General features: G+C 28.1%; 3 protein-coding genes across 3 annotated transcripts, besides 16 other annotated features; 2 read left to right on the plus strand and 1 right to left on the minus strand.

Annotated features, from left to right (window-relative positions):
• Positions 1-2,280: 2,280 nt before the first annotated feature.
• Positions 2,281-2,463: a mobile genetic element.
• A 572-nt stretch (positions 2,464-3,035) lies between these two features.
• Positions 3,036-4,240: a mobile genetic element.
• A 243-nt stretch (positions 4,241-4,483) lies between these two features.
• Positions 4,484-4,512: a mobile genetic element.
• Positions 4,484-4,512: a terminal%2Cinverted (terminal inverted repeat of ISTv1 transposon ID:TVAGG3_0097890).
• Positions 4,513-5,080: 568 nt separating this feature from the next.
• Positions 5,081-5,130: a mobile genetic element.
• Positions 5,081-5,130: a terminal%2Cinverted (terminal inverted repeat of ISTv2 transposon ID:TVAGG3_0097900).
• A 1,169-nt stretch (positions 5,131-6,299) lies between these two features.
• Positions 6,300-6,505: a mobile genetic element.
• Positions 6,506-7,031: 526 nt separating this feature from the next.
• Positions 7,032-7,068: a mobile genetic element.
• Positions 7,032-7,068: a terminal%2Cinverted (terminal inverted repeat of Banshee-A3 transposon ID:TVAGG3_0097920).
• Positions 7,069-8,240: 1,172 nt separating this feature from the next.
• Positions 8,241-8,278: a mobile genetic element.
• Positions 8,241-8,278: a terminal%2Cinverted (terminal inverted repeat of Banshee-A3 transposon ID:TVAGG3_0097930).
• A 35-nt stretch (positions 8,279-8,313) lies between these two features.
• Positions 8,314-13,642: a mobile genetic element.
• TVAGG3_0097950 (MULE transposase domain-containing protein) lies at positions 11,704-12,602 on the plus strand (the record flags this gene model as incomplete). Its single annotated transcript, XM_001309093.2, has 1 exon — positions 11,704-12,602. A coding segment is annotated over one exon (899 nt), but the record flags the coding sequence as incomplete, so codon positions are not given.
• Positions 13,643-13,676: 34 nt separating the features above from the next.
• Positions 13,677-13,714: a terminal%2Cinverted (terminal inverted repeat of MuDR-5_TvMULE4 transposon ID:TVAGG3_0097960).
• Positions 13,677-15,842: a mobile genetic element.
• Positions 14,976-15,486, plus strand: TVAGG3_0097970 (MULE transposase domain-containing protein; the record flags this gene model as incomplete). The annotated part of the gene is made up of 1 exon (XM_051222700.1): positions 14,976-15,486. A coding segment is annotated over one exon (511 nt), but the record flags the coding sequence as incomplete, so codon positions are not given.
• Positions 15,806-15,842: a terminal%2Cinverted (terminal inverted repeat of MuDR-5_TvMULE4 transposon ID:TVAGG3_0097960).
• A 384-nt stretch (positions 15,843-16,226) lies between these two features.
• Positions 16,227-16,281: a mobile genetic element.
• On the minus strand, positions 16,282-17,010 carry TVAGG3_0097990 (ribonuclease H-like family; the record flags this gene model as incomplete). Its single annotated transcript, XM_051222701.1, has 1 exon — positions 16,318-17,010. A coding segment is annotated over one exon (693 nt), but the record flags the coding sequence as incomplete, so codon positions are not given.
• Between the last annotated feature and the right edge of the window lie 415 nt (positions 17,011-17,425).

A 17,425-nucleotide genomic window follows, 5' to 3' on the forward strand; every position in this document is an offset into this window, starting at 1 on the left:
TGGCTTGGGATCCTCTTTTATTATTAGATATAAATCTTTAATTTTAGATTATTAGGAGTTTTTAATGTTTAGTAAATTAATTAAGAAAAGATTTTTTTGATTTAGATGGTTATCTTTCGTGCCCAAAACGATTATTTTGAATTGAATTTGGGCTTTTTTGGGCCACATTTATTTATGGGATGGTAGCAATTATTTCAGCGTGTGAAACATGCATTTGATAATTAATATTTTAAGTAATAAACTAAACATATAAATTGTATATAAGTCCTTATAATATATATCATATTAATTTTGATTTTTATTCAGCAGATCACGAAATAGGAAATCAAAAATCGTCAATTTTGCAAAAAATTGAGGGCCTTTTTTGGCGAACTGGACGACGATTATTTTTAAGGTTTTATATATATTTAAAATTTAATTTTATATTTATTATATATATTACATTCAAATTGTAATGTTAAATCCATTTTTGTATTAACTTCGATTTTCAAAGAGTTAGCAACTTTATCTTTGGAATGGCTTAGTACATTAGACTAAGCACAATAGTATAAGAAAATATATATTAAACCAAGATAAAGTTTTAAATATAATTACTTGAGTTTCTTGATGATGTTGATGTTGTTGAGATTCGTCTAAATTGGATAATGCTATTTACATAAGAATTATTAGGAAGTGGTGGGTATAATGGTTGTGGAAATGGTTTCTAATAAGTTTTTTACTGGTTTAATTGATTTGATATTGTAATGATTCATATTTAGCGCCAAAACTTTCTCATTTTTTATTCAATATAAAAATTTGTAACATGTATGTAGAAAAATTTTATGAGCAACCAATGTTAACACCAGAAGAACATATGACTGTTTCATAGATATATGTATAATTAATAGCCTGAATTTAAATAAAAGTTCTTTGGAAAGAGAATTGTTACAAAAGATTCCCAAAACTGATTCATATTATAAGGGAATTACTGATGCAATAGGAAAACAAATCAAAGGAAAGACACTTGCAAAAATTAAGGAAATCATTAAAATTTATTAGAATGACTCATATTGTCATTTGTTAATATATATCAATAGATTGGGAATACCAACTGATTCAACATTTGAATTACTAAAGACTTTAATAAATGTTCTAATAGTATATAAATCAACCACAAGAGCAATTCCAACAATGATCAACCATCATGAACCATTTATGATTCCAGCACAGCAAATTGATGTTAGAACATTAAATAATGGATGTGTTAATGATGGTGGAATTGTTAGCGATTTCACATATGCACTACATAATGTTACTGATATAGTATGTGTATTTTCAAATGATCAATCTTTGAGAAGAGTGTTTAGGAATCCAATGTTGAGCAACTTATAAGTCGCAAGTAAAGTAATTTCAAAAAGTGACACTTTACATTGCAAAAATGTAGTATTTTAGGTGTTATTAATCTTTTGAACGAATGTTTGGCATTTTCATCTTTAAATTGAAGTCCTGTTCATGGTCATCAATAAACCATACAAGTCTTGCTTCAATGTCATATTTTTTTCAAAATTTTAATAATCTTGTGGCAAAAAGTGGGAAACAGTATAAAGATTGAAAAATTGCAAAACGTTCCCACTTTTTGAGAGGGACGTTTTGCACATCCTCCAATAATCTTCTATGCATGAAAGAAAAAATTTGCAAAACGTCCCTCTCAAAAAGTGGGGACGTTTTGCACACCATCATAAAGACTAATCGGTAGAGTCCATTTTATTGGAAGCATATCGGAGCCAGTCTTCTTGAATATGGTCATCTTTGGTCATTAAATGTTAGTTATTTATTTTTTACTTTTTTATTTTTATTTTTACTTTTATTTTTTTTATTTTTTATTTTTATTTTTGTTGCATAGTAAGATCTGTCAATGGTGTAAACCATTCAATTCTATCGTCGAGGAAGTAACACAATTTTCTCAATTATTTTGATGAATTATTGAAAATAAAATTAGGTTTAATAAATTGGTTATATATAGATAAATGAGATTTCCAATTTTAGAAATTATGAGGTTTTGAGAGCACTTTTCAGAGATGTATGAATTATAAGTATAGAAATATTTATTAGCTATTATGATTTATTATATAAAGATAAATATAATTTTTAATTTAAAAAATTTTTGGGTTTTGAATAGGTTTTCAAAAGTGAATAATTATAAATTAATTGGTAAATATGAATAGGTTTTATTAATAGTGAAATCTTAAGTAGAAAAAAATTGAAATGTTTCTGAAAAAGGAAAATGAAAGTAGCTCAATAAAGGAATTAAAGGGTAAGAGGCATATATTTATAATGTATACCTCTTACCCTTTCATTCCCTCGAGAAAGTTCAAAAACTTGGGTGCAATCAGAACTGATTGCACCCAAGTTTTTGAACTTTGTATAAGGAATTGCTGGCTATGATGTACTGATCATGTATCAGTACATCATAGCCAGCAATTCGTGTCTTCAACCAAGAATCATATTATAAAGTCTTCCAATACTAGGTAATTTATAGAACCTTCAGAGAGAGAACTGTTGCTTACAAGGATGTGATCTAAGATTTTCAACTTGAAGGCAGCATTTCTCTCTCTGAATGCCATTAACTCGAATTTTAATTTTTAGGATTTAGTAATTTTTCATTTTGAGAGGCAACTATAGAAAAATTGAATATCCTTCAAATGTTAAATATTTAAAAACATAAAATTATCATAAGACGAAATGGTGGAAGTGAACTCAAAATAAGAGTAATTAGGTTATTTTGCCGACCAAATATATTTACAAGGCAAAATATCATATTACATGTCAACCTATTATCAGTATGTTTTGATAAAAAAATTTTATCAAATATTATATTAAAATTAACATCTATATCTATATCAATATCTACACTATAAATTTTTTTATTCAATATCATAGATTTCAAAAATTTATTTCAATTTTAAATTAATTTATGGTTTTCATCAAAATTGTTTTTTATTAAAAAGCATGTTTCACAATTTTTACGGTTTCTTTCAAAAGTTATAAAATTTCAGATGAGTCGAAAGATCTACGATGTAATTGATATAAATTGGATTCAATCTGCAATTGAACAAATTAATCAAGGTCAAAAACTCAAAACAATACTTAGCAATGTCCAACTCACTGATGGACGCATTATACCATCAATATCTAAAAAACATTCCACTTAGCAATTAAATCAAATGGAATTCCTGACACAAAATTTAAACCAGGGCGTAAACCAATCGAACCACCTGAGGAATTATTAGATACAGTAAATAAATTACATCAAAAAGTTAAAAAAATCGGAATATCAAGAGCATACGGAAGAATTATTACCGATAAGGATATGTTAATTCAAAGGGAAACCGAAAATGCTAATCATGATTTAGATGATTTACCAATTTCACAATTAAATACAAATCCAATAGGTTTTTCAAATTCTTCAGAATATCTTTCTGAGTATACAAATTCTGATTCTGATTCATCAGCAGAAAAACTTTTTTCTTCCAATTCTTCCGAAGAAGATCCACAAATTGAGTCGGAATTATCTGAAGATCCATATATCGTTCATACAGAAACTACTCAAAATTTGGAAAAATCAACCGATTATTTTAACAAAAAATTATTGGAAACAAACTTTTCAGAAAGAACTGTAAAGAAGTGTTTCAAAATTCTGAATATCGTTCAACCTGCCAAAAATTCAGTACCAAAAGGAAAAACAAAATACGAAGCAGTATATATAAACTTAATATGGCATGTCGATATTCATTTTTTTAAACATCGTCAGGGTGAATATCTTTATGCGGTTATTGACGATAAATCCCGAAAAATTTTAGCATGGGCTCACTTGGAAACAAAAGAAGCTGCGCAAACAAGTAGAGTAATTGACCAATGTTTCCAAAAATATGGGAAGCCCTTTGCTATATGGAGTGATAACGGAACAGAAAATTTTGGGTTTTTTCGAAATTTATTACAAAATGCGAACGTTCAAAGTATTACAATTCTCCCACATTGCCCATATATGAATGGGAAAATTGAAAGGTTTTGGCAAAATGTGGAAATTGAAGACGCCACATGGAATGATATACAAAGTCTTATAGAAAATTACAATTCAAACCCACACACAAGTTTACCAAAAAACCCGACATTAGATACATGGTACACACATAACAAATTTTACGAAATTTCAGAAAAATATGATTCAAGTAAATTACCGCTTTGGATTGTAGATGGAGTTGTTAAAGATCTAAGAGAGTCAATAAGAAATTTCAACGCTTCAAGAAGGAATCAAAGAAATTGACGAAGTTCCAGAATTTTATTCAACAATTCTTAATCAATTAACAAAAGCTATACCGAAACTTATCTTACCATCCAAATCAAATCACATTACATACGGAATAAACATTTAATCTTTTACCATTAAAATTATATTTATACGTTATTTAATTTTTTTACGTCTAAGTTGAATAGGATAATAGCCGAAGATATAAAGTAACTATAGTTTACAAGCTAAGGAACAAATCAGCATTGAAACTAAAAAATGCTGAAATATTATAATAAATTGAAGAAATACTGTGATAGAATACCTAGTTATACTAGATACTATTATAATATGAATTCATTTGTATTGAATATCGATTAAAATAAGATGGAACGTCAATTTGACAGACTCAAGTTTCGAATTAGAGACCAACTTTCATCAGCATAGTATATGTGCGCAAACTACTGCATAATGGTATGCTTATCTTTTCATTTTAAAAAATAACGTATTTGAATAATTTCGTAAAAAATTAGAATTACTCGATATTAAGCATATTGCTTTTCTATCATATATGCTTATATTCTACAATAGTGTTACCAAACATCGGGCAACATCATACGTATAATACAACTTTTTCGTACTTCTTTATCGAATTTAAATAGAATTAAGTTTTTATTTTAAATAAAAAAGAAAAAATTCTAATTTATAATCTCATTATTAATTTATTCTCATTTTAATATTTCATCGATTTTTTATTATCGATATTCAATACAAATGAATTCATATTATAATAGTATCTAGTATAACTAGGTATTCTATCACAGTATTTCTTCAATTTATTATAATATTTCAGCATTTTTTAGTTTCAATGCTGATTTGTTCCTTAGCTTGTAAACTATAGTTACTTTATATCTTCGGCTATTATCCTATTCAACTTAGACGTAAAAAAATTAAATAACGTATAAATATAATTTTAATGGTAAAAGATTAAATGTATCTCATACCGAAATGGCTCACCAAAAAGTGACATTTTTGGCGCCAATAATTTGATTTTTCTGATTCTTTCTATTTCGATATATTTATTTAATATTCATATTCCTTTATATTTCCTCATATTATTTCCCATTTTTAATCATATTATACAAATCTTTAATAATTTTTAATGTTTTGAGCTTCAAAATCTTGTTCTAACTATTTTCATTCATATATCCTAGAAAAAATTAAAAAGTTTTTTAGAAATAAAAATGTTTGTATGTAAAGTATTGAAAATATTCTAGATGAGAAGACATTCTCCAGAAGAGATTGATATTGATTGGCTTTGTGAAGCCATCACAAAATCAAATAATGGAGTTAAGTTAACTGATATGTGCGCGAAAGCTAAAATAAATCATGAAGGCAGAGTTATATATAATCATACTATCTTAAAGTATTCCTAGAAATTTCCAAAATTAACCGAAATATAACTGTACAAAATTACTATTTTCGAGATAAAATTCATATGGAAATACTAATTCATAACGCTTTATGTTATATAAAATTTAATTTATAAAAATTTCAAAATAAATCAAATTTAACAGAGAGAGGGTCAAAGTTGCTATTTGTCACTTTTCCACAAGAATATAATGGGGAAAAAGTTATCATATAGTTGATCTCATTCACTGAGGTGAGAGATGCATGTAGTGTAATGTGATAAACAGTGGGATTGCTGCTCTAAGTCCTAGGTTCGAGACACATTGGCTTCATTTTTCTCTTTTTTATTGACGTAAACTATTCAATTTTTGTGTTCTCCATTCAAATTTCAGAATTTTTTTGCAGATTTCACGCTACATTCGAAGTTACCTTTTGTAACAACCACCACTGCCTACGAAAGACGAAAGTGTGTCACGATTTCACCCGGAAATCCGACGGTTGTTTAAGAGTAAGCACTTTTGGCACCTACTCAAATTTAACACAATGAATATAACTGCAATTGAGGTTTTTGACGATTGATTCTTACGAGAAGTTTTCCAAACTTTGAGTTAATGTCAAGACATTAACTCAAAGTTTGGAAGTCTAATAAGGGGAATTGTAGGCTATGAGGTACTGATTATATATCAGTGCCCCATAGCCTGCAATTCCCATTAAAAATCGGAGAAACTTTGTCCGCATAACTTATGATGCGGACAAAGTTTCTCCATTTCTACTTAGAATGAAAGGGCAAGAGGTATATAGGTACACTATATATCTCTTGCCCTTTCCTTCTTACCTAAAGACTTCCAATCTTATTTTTTTTCCAATTTTTCCCCTAAATTTAAATCTTATATAATATAAATAAAATGCATAATATCAATCACAAAAATTAATGTTTATTTTTTTAATTAAAATTGCCGCGCAATTTAAGGGTTTCTGTCACTTTTTTGTTAGCCATTTCGGTACGAAACAGTAAAAGATTAAATGTTTATTCCGTATGTAATGTGATTTGATTTGGATGGTAAGATAAGTTTCGGTATAGCTTTTGTTAATTGATTAAGAATTGTTGAATAAAATTCTGGAACTTCGTCAATTTCTTTGATTCCCTCTTCCTCGCAATACAACTCCATATCATTAACTTGTATTTAAAGGCTTCCATATACAAAACTATATATAATGTTTGAAAGTTAAATCCAATCTTTTTCTATTTCTAAAAAAATTGAGACCTAAACACGAGATAGCTTTCAGAAAATTTTCAGGGACATTTTTAATAATTTTTTTATTTATTGTAATATCTTTGTTATTAAATTTGAATTTGTAATAAACAGAAATTCATCAAAAGTGACAGCTCTCAATTTTTTGACATTTGTAAATTCTAAATTGAATGAGAAAAATGAAATAATACTAAGCATAATACAATATTCTAGATTTAATTATAATTAGGAAAAAGTTAGTTTTGAGAGTACTTTTCATAGGCATATAGAATGAAATCTTCTGAAAAATAATATCACATAAACTCATATTATTTTCTAATATATAACTATTTTATATAAAAATCAAATTCAATGATCTTAAAGCGAAGGATAAACCTCAAAATTTACGAATATAATGAGTGGGAATATAATGCTTATCTATCATAAAACCATATGAAATATCAATTTTTGCTTTACGCTTAATTTTTGACGACAATTAGCAAAAAATGTTAAATGTTAACACTCAGTCCATTTGAATATGAAAAATAAAATTGACTTTGATTAAATGTTTTTATTTATCATGCAATTCTTCTTGCGACCAAAGATTTGAATCAAATTTCAAAAAATAAGATAGCTTAAAAAATAATATACGGTAGTGTTTACTAATAGATGAATAGTATATAAATTCTATTAAAATGGATTTGATCCAAAAAAATATATAAAATTTGATCATAAAAAATCGTTTTAAATTACTTCTTCATTTAAATTATAACAATTATTTTTGATTTTATATTTTTGGATCAAATCCATTTTAATAGAATTTATATACTATTCATCTATTAGTAAACACTACCGTATATTATTTTTAAGCTATCTTATTTTTTGAAATTTTATTCAAATCTTTGGTCGCAAGAAGAATTGCATGATAAATAAAAACATTTAATCAAAGTCAATTTTGTTTTTCATATTCAAATGGACTGAGTGTTAACATTTAACATTTTTTGCTAATTGTCGTCAAAAATTAAGCGTAAAGCAAAAATTGATATTTCATATGGTTTTATGATAGATAAGCATTATATTCCCACTCATTATATTCGTAAATTTTGAGGTTTATCATTCGCTTTTAAGATCATTGAATTTGATTTTTATATAAAATAGTTATATATTAGAAAATAATATGAGTTTATGTGATATTATTTTTCAGAAGATTTTGTGTTCTACTTCAAAATTCTATTTTTTTATTAAAAAGAATCTTTACAAAATATACATTTACTTTAATTAATATTTAAAAACGTGCTCTATCAAAAGTTCCAAAAATTCAATATTTTAGCTTTTCTGACGTGTCACTTTTGATGAATTTCTGTTTACAACAAATTGTTTAATATTTGAATGTAAAGAATTGAATAGGGTAAAAAAGGGGGTTGGCGTCCTAAGGCGTCCTAGTGTAAATTTCTCAAAATTGTGATATTTACATCACATTTTTGAGAGGTTTATGGGCGTCCTAAGGGAAAATTGAATAGCTAGGGCGTCCCGAATTTTCATTCTAAGATTTAAATATATTATATACTTAAGTATAATACAAGCAATATAAAAATTAAATTTTTATTATGTTAACTTATAAGAAATTTTTTTGAATTATCGTTGATTTATTGTAATCTTTCCAGGCTATACTTTTGAAATCAACTTTACCTGTCATACGCATTAATGTAGTAGATGTCCAGGTGTAGCTATTATATCCCAGCAACATTGGTATTTTATCATTGTAAGATATCAAAATGAAGCGTTTTTTCAGATATAATTTTTCGTAAATTTTTCAAAAATAAGATGGTAAAAAAGCCTCGACTTGCTCGAAAAATAACAATTTTTTTACTTGTAAAAATAACCTTTTTACAGCATGGGCAGCTATTCAATCACTATTTCTTTTTCTAAAAGTATTTTTTCAAAAAAAATTAAGATCAAATTCGACAATTTCTTGATGAAAGCAAAAATATTACACATACTTCTAGATGCATGGGATAAAATATGCAATTATTCAATCAATTCGCATGATTTGAAAAAAAAAATCTAAATTTGATAAAAATGTAGAAATTTTTTTTTTTAACTTGAGATTCGATTTTTTTGATCCAATTTGTGAATTTTTTTTGATCGGAATTTCAATTAATTTGTTGATCAAAAATGACCTCACAATGTTTGATCATAAGTGAAGTCATCTTCATGGGTATTTAGAAATTCCAAGAGAAATTGCTTATTTCTCGCAGATGTAATATCTGAGAAAATCGAATTTAAATATTCATAGAAACCCAAATCATTCTCCGGTTCGAATAATTCATCTGTTGCTTTTTCTGTTTTTTCTATGAATTTTAATAATTTGATTAATAAATCTTCATCAGGAAGAATTATTGCTGCATTTGTGATAAAATTCCATATTGAGGTAATATGGCAATAATTACATTTATAAAATGTAATTTTATCCAAAATTTTTTGGCAAATTCGCATAATAGCATTAATATTTGAAGCTGAGATTAAACCTGTGATTACTTCTGTAACTTTTGGAAAATCATCGCAATTTAATATCTCTTTATATTGAATTGAGAAAAAAAAAAATCAAATGGATTCATTTCTTCAATTTCAAGGAGATTGTAAAAATTGATAGAAGTGTTATTGCAACAAATTGTATTTGCAGCAAAAAATATCATTTGCTCGATTCCATTTTTGGAATAAATTTGCTGGAACAATGTTAAATTAAAACAGTTGCTTAATTTTTCTTCATTGTTTTCATAAAAAAGTAACAAGTTTGCAACTGAAATTTCAAAATTTTGATAATTGCCAGTTATTTCAGTAAATATATATATTTGCTTTTCTTCATCTAAAAATGGCAAATATTGATTTGCAATATTAACTAAAGTTTGGGATAAATTGTTCCAGTTTGATTTTACAATTTGTGAGCACATTATGTAATATGTAAATTTATCCGCTTTGTAGGAATTTAAAATTGTTTGTTGTTCTGTTTCAGTTAAATTACTGAATTTTTCAAGATTAATATTGTGATAAAAAATAGAATCCTTGAAACATTCTGATATCTTTTCAATGTTTAAAACGGATGCTAAAAAATGTAAAAGAACTTCATCAGTCACTGTGATTTTTTTGAAAAATTTATCCCAATTCAAGCATCCAATTGATCTTTCTGTCATTGTACTTATGCATTGATAAAGTTGATTTAATGAATCCGAAGAATAATCATTATGCTTGACTAGTTGAGTTAGTTGATACAGACTGTCGTCAGCCATTTTAAAAAAATGAATAAAATTGTATAGTAAATTATATTTGTGAAATTTGTGACGCTACATTCAATCTAAGACCAATATCTCAAAGAATTCCTCATTTAAGTATTACTTTTCATTGTTTTTTAAAAAATATCTTTGCTTATTTGTTCACTTTTTTGACATTTATTATATGCTTTTTATCATATTTCCGATGATATGAATATATATTCTATATAAGAATGACGCTACATTCAATCTAAGACCAATATCTCAAAGAATTCCTCATTTAAGTATTACTTTTCATTTTTGATTCAATTTTCGAACGGTTTTCGTAAATTTTGCATCATTTCATTTTTTAATGGGAAAATCATCTATATTTAATCAAAAAAGAGCAAACTTTACAGACGAAAATAAAATATTTATCAGGGAACAATCTGATAAATACCAAAAATCAACATCGAGAGATGAAAAAACGAATATAATCAAACAAGTTCTTCAATATTTTAATATTAAATACGCCGAAAATGAATCTAAAGCTGTCAGAAGATATTTTAGTTATATTGCAGTTAAAAATATTCCCGCAGTTACTGGAAAATATCCTGATACAATTGTTCGCAAAGATATGCTTTATTCGCATGATCATACAAATATTATTAATTCAAATAATATTGAACGTTACTACCGTTGCATCGATCATTCTTGTCAAGCACGTTATTTAGTTAAAATTGAGAACAGTTCAGTTTCCGAAGATTTACAAAAGGAACATATACCCGAATGCAGACAATTTAAAAAGTTACAAAATGAAAAAAATGATCTTCATAAATCAATGACTCTGACAGAAATATACAATAAGGCAATGGCAAAATTTTCTGAAGACAACGGCACTTTTCAGCAGATTAAAAAATTTATGACAGAACTTGCTGTTGGTACTGATGAAAACCCATTAATTAAAGATTCATTGGTCAGGGAAGTTTATAATAAGTCCAGAAAATTTTCTGTTGGAGAAAAAATTACAGACGATGAAATTGCTAATTTTTGTTTAATAAATGGCGAGCAGTTTTTCATTGGCCATGATTTTCAAGCAAATTGTGAGACGATGTTTTTTGGTTTTGAGAAGGCAATTCAATTTGCAAAAGAAGCCACAGATTTATTTTGCGATGGAACTTTTAAAATTACACCAAAACATTTTCAAAAAGGACAGATGCTAACAATTATGATTTGTGAACCTTCAACAAATCAATATCTACCACTTTTATTTATATTCATGAAAAACCGCACATTTGAATCTTATAAGAAGGCATTTGAATATATTTTTACTGTCAAGGGTATTCAATTTTCAAAGCTAATTCAAATTCATTGTGATTTTGAAAAGGGAATGATAGAGGCACTTCAACAAATTTTCCCTAAAGTCCGTATAATTGGATGCCTATTTCATTTCAAACAAGCTTTACACAGGAAACTTGTAGCACTTTATACAAAAAATTTCAATACTTTACAAAATTCTTTATTTAAGCTATATTCTATTACTCCATTCATGTCTCATGAAGAATTTGTACTTACAATGCATATAATTAATCAAAATAAAGTTGATTCGATCAAAGATTATATTGATTATTTCAACAAAGTTTGGTTGCCGCACTACAATTTAATATCTCAATATAATAATGCAACTGCAATATTCACTAATGATTGCCTCGAGAGTATGCATTCAGAATTTTCTTCGTTAAAACATCCAAACATTTATGAAGCTATTAAGAAGATATCTCAAATCCAATTAGATAAATATAACGCCATCAAAAATAACCAGAAGATCGAGCGCCATATAAAAACCGTTATCACTGATAGCTACAAAAATTATATTCTTGACTGCTTTCAAAAAGAACTTGAGAAAACAATTTTTTCTATCAAACAATACAACGTAAGTGATCTTTCTTTGGCTCAGAACGAGATTTCTCCATATGGTTCCATAGAATCGAGTTCATTGTTCGAAAATATTCCAGTTCATGATGCAGATATACTCAAATCGATCGATCTAACAAATAAAGATACAATGATCACTAAGTTTATTAATGAAAAAAGAGAAAAAATTATGGCATTATTTAATGAAACATTAAATCATCCAGATTTTAATTCATCCACTCCAATTCAAACTAATTTTGAGCAAGCCGATACAAATCAAGGTTCAGATGCTCCAATTCGCTCCGAAAATTCAAATATTGCAGACTCTACAGATTTAGAACCAGAAAATCAAAGCCATCCTTCTACAAATCAAATGTCTAGTAATCTAGAACATAAGCTGGACCTTCTTGATCATATTGAAAAACAATTATCGAAAATGCGCTCGTTATTGGGAATTCTTCCTACTACAAATGCTATTGTTGGGCCGTCAAAACAAGTTTCAGTTAATAGCAAGCAAAATTCTGAAAAAAATAAGAAAAAATCTTCCATAACAACAAAATCAAACAATAAAAAACAAAATTCATCCGACAATCCTCCTAAACGTAAAGCTCCTATTTCGGAAAGGATTCTCAGCGATAATAACTTATATTTTCAAGTTCATCGAAAGAGATCGAAAAGCAAACGTTCCACATCTACAGAGAAAAAGAATTGATATATGAAGTCTAATTCCTTTTATAACTACTATATTTTTATTCTTATGACTAAAAAATAATATATTATTTAACAATTTTCATTTTTTTCTTTTAACAATTTCGTTTTATTTCCATTTATTGTTAAATGATTTTTAGCATACACCTTTCTTTGTTCATCTTCTAAATACAATTTATTTTTTCTTAGATATAATTCTATTCATTCAATTCGATCGTCATTTTTCAGTACATGATCGTAATTTTCAATTATTGATCGCGATTTTACTTCAGAATTTGTTTGCAATATTGCTTATCAAAATTATATCTCTATTCTCTCATTTCTGTTTAGTCAATATCATTACACTCCTATTGTCTAATAACATGCTATTAATTTTCTTAAAATTAAAAAAAAATATCAACTTTTAAAAACAGAAACTTAACATCCTTAGGTCAATGGATTTTGATGTGAGATACATTTAATCTGTTTTTCTTTTTTTATTTTAAATAATTGAATATTTATAGTTGTTATGGGTCTTACATCATGTAAAACGAATTTTCTGAAAGTAAATTTACTTTTTCTTCAATCTTTCTTACATATTTATTTAAAAAAAATTATCCAAAAAAAGATGTTTTAGAATGAAAAAAAATAGAAAAATCTTCATTTATAGTCTTTCTTGAATGTATACGTTTTGATTTTTTTCTTTTTTAAAAAATTCAATTTCTAGAAAAATCGAGAAAAAATCATTTTCTTCTATTTTTTTAGGACGCCATACCCATTGAAATCTCCTCTCAGGACGCCATAAACTATTCAATTATGGTGTAAACTTCTCAAAAATTGAATAGTTTACATCAGGACGCCTTAGGACGCCAACCCTTTACGCGCCCATTGAATAGTAATAATTTTAGTTTTAATACATAGGAGAAAGGGACAGACTAGTCCATTGTCACTTTTTAATTTAGCAAATGAACGCTTATGGAGTGGAGTTTTTGGGTAAATCTGATTTGCTTATAAATGAAATAAAATCAAAAGAAACCATATTGGCATTATATTATGCAAAAATAAATGATCTTACTTAGTACTTTTAAAGTTAATTTCAGAAAAAATTTGACACAATGGTATCCGGCACATACAAGTGGTGTACAACCAAAATATAAGTTGGTTTAAACATATATTGCTATATCTCATGATCTTACTTAGTACTTTTAAAGTTAATTTCAGAAAAAATTTGACACAATGGTATCCGGCACATACAAGTGGTGTACAACCAAAATTTCATATCCCTAGTTTTACATTTATGTTTAGTTTTATTTCACCTAATTTTCAAAGATCATAATTGAATTAGATGGCCAAGCTATTCAAAACACGACCAAGCTTATCAAAATAAGACCAATATAATCAAAATTCTTTATTCTTTCAAATCATTTCATTTTAATGCAGATCCAAGATCACGAACTCACATATATCGAGTTGCTTAAGTATGGAGTGCAACAAGAAATCCAAGCAGGTTGTAGTTATTCATATAAAACTAGGAACGAAAGAAATCAAATCCAATTTAATTGTAAGTGGCCGAATTGTCCATGTCGCTTCCTTGTTGATACACTTCCCGATGACAATTACCACATACGAAAATGTATTAACACCCACAATTATTCTGCCCCTTTTCCAAACAAATCACAACAAATTACATCATATTTTTATAGATCTTATTTAACAAGATATTTTGAATCAAATCAAGACCGTGTTTACGCACAATTAAGGTGTTTCAAAGATCTTAATATCCCATTTGATAGTGGGATCATTGCGGAAATGTTTCAACAATCTACAGATGCTTTAAAAAAGTTTTCTAAACGCCTTCATGCAATCAATACCCGTTTCTCAGTGGATGATGTTACATCTCTTGCAATTTTTGTCGACATGGTTAAGAGTCATTCTCCGGATGATCTCATCGAGTTTATTCACGACCCAGATCGTATGATTTTCTATTACGCCCCATTCGAAGCAAATGCTTTTTCACATCAAATACAAACTTATCACATTGATTCCACTTATAAGCTCTTGCGCTCTCGCATACCATTTTATGCCGTCACTGGCAAATTCGCGGAATCAATTGTTTTTCCGTTTTTGTATTTTTTCGTTTGGCCCGACACAAGTGAAAATATACAAGTTTGTCTCACAGCATATTTTGGCTCCATCAATCGCGAACCATCTTATTTTTCAATGGACTGCGCACCTCAAATCACAAATGCTGTTGAAACAGCCATCCCCTTATGCCAGATCATTTGGTGTGGCGTTCATGTGTTGCGCGCTGTCATGAGAAAGGCTGAAAAGTTTCAAGATCGTTCCAACTTCGAAACTTTCTATAACTTAATGAAGTTATTGGTCTTTGGTTCTGAAGAGGAAGAAATTGATCCTGATGAAGTTTACAACAATTTAGAAGAAATTTTAAATGAGGAACCTGCTGCCCGTGAATACTTTGACCGACAGTGGCGCCATCATCTTGACAGGTGGATGCTTCGCTATAGAAATGAAGGAGATGGAACAAACAACATCTCGGAATCACATTTCAAGGTTTTGAAGCACCAGTACTTCCCAGAAAGGCGAAATCTTCGACTCGATGAACTTGTCATCGAGTTATATTCCAGTGTTGTTCCTTCATTCCTGATTAAGTTGCAAATTAAAGGTCTGGATTCAGAGAGAAGTGTTAAAGTTATCAAAAAAGTCACAAGAGATTTCGAAGAAATGACACAATTTAAAAAAGTCGAATGCATCAGTATGCTTGAAGCTGTTCAGAAAGGTCTGAAAAATGATACACTTGATCCAAACATTGTTTACTCAACATTAAAAATATTATTGCAAAGAAAACATTTGATTTAATAAACATTTAATTTATTATAATTAATTTTTTATTACAGTATAGTAAAAAATGCTATAAATAAATTATTATATTTTATTAAAATGTGACTTTTAATAGTAAGTGAATAAAATAAATCAGAAATTGGGAAAGAAATAAGGTTAATTAAAATAATGAAAATTACAAGTTTAAGGTTAATGAAAAGTGACAATGGGCGAGTTTGTTCCCCACTCTAATACATAGCTAATTGCTAAGGAAAATAATTAATTTATTGTAATTTTGACATGTAAACTAAAGGGGAATTTAGCCGGCCAAATATGTGTCACTTTTTGACTTCACCCCACTTTCACCTTTCGTCTTATGACAAAATCATATATACAATCCGTCAAATAATGCGTCTAGCCTATAAATTTTTGTGAGATTTTTTTTGTGAATTCCTATCAAAAATGTATAGAAAAGTCATTTTTCTCTAAAATTTTAATATCTGGCATATTTCTCTATTATAAATATATATCCAAAATTTCCACAAATTATTCTATGTCTTTCTCAAATCTTCTCTCAAATTATTATTATATATTTAGAATAATTATATATAACCTAGTATCTTTAAAATAAAGTGTTATATACGAAAACGATAAAAACAGTTTGACAGAAAAAGTGATAACTTTACGTGTCAAAAATAGAAAAAGTGACATTTTATTCGTAATATTAAAATGAATCATCATAATCTTCTTCATAAGGGTCTTCATAATCTTCTTGATATTCTTCTTCATAATTTACTTCGTATTCTTCTTCATTACTATCTTCTTCTATTTCAACCGGATTCGCCTTATTTTCTTCTTCTTCAACTTCCTCGCCTTCTTTTTCCCATTCATCTTCTTCGATTCCTTGGAGCTCTGGCATCTCATTGGCCATAAGTGAACCTGGAAGAAAATCTTGAGAGACTCCATCCACAATCCATTTTGCCGGCATTCCCCTCTTCCAAATTGGAAGTTTCTTCCACATTTCAGATGGGCTATAGTGAATTTGTTTTCCATTCACATAATGAGTTGGTAATGCTAGATGAGGTTTAGCATTATAGTACTCAACCCATTGTTGAATCTTTGCCCATGACAACTCTCTGCTCTCTATGTTAGGCCACAAGCGCTCGATTTTCCCATTTTGGTATGGGCAATGGGGGACAATATATACATTATTGATCCCCCGAACCCTCATAGCCTTTAGGAACTCGCCTTTATTCTCGCCGCCATTATCGGACCAAATTGTATGTGGTGGTCCATAACGGGCTATTGCTCTCTTAATTACTTTCACTGTTTGGCTAGCATGTTTTGACGAAAGATGCTGCCATTCTATGATGAGCCTTGTGCAGTCATCAATCACAGCATAAAGAATCTGACTTCTCTTTTTGCCAAGAAAGTGGATATCAACGTGCCATATTTGGTTAGGAAAGGTGTTGTGCATGAAAAATAGCTTGACTTCACTTTTGACAAAAAGTGACACTATTTCTGATGGTTTTGTCATTTATTTGTCAGATTTATAAATGGATAATAATGCTGTAAATCAGATATTAATTAAAAATATTTAAGATTTATGTTCGAATTGAAAAGCAAAATGATATTTTTTTAATTGGAAAACGTTATTATCTGATATTTTGAAGTTTTTAATATTTGTTAGTATCTTAAATTATTGAATGCATACGTTTTTTATGTTCTCAATTTTAAAAAAAATTGTGAAGAATTTAGTTTTTTGGAGATGGATGTTTAATATTTGTGAGTGAGAATGCAAACAGGAGTTTGGTACTTTAAGGCTAGGTTGA

This window comes from Trichomonas vaginalis, chromosome IV, assembly GCF_026262505.1.
Source record: "Trichomonas vaginalis G3 chromosome IV, whole genome shotgun sequence".
Lineage (NCBI taxonomy): Eukaryota > Parabasalia > Trichomonadida > Trichomonadidae > Trichomonas > Trichomonas vaginalis.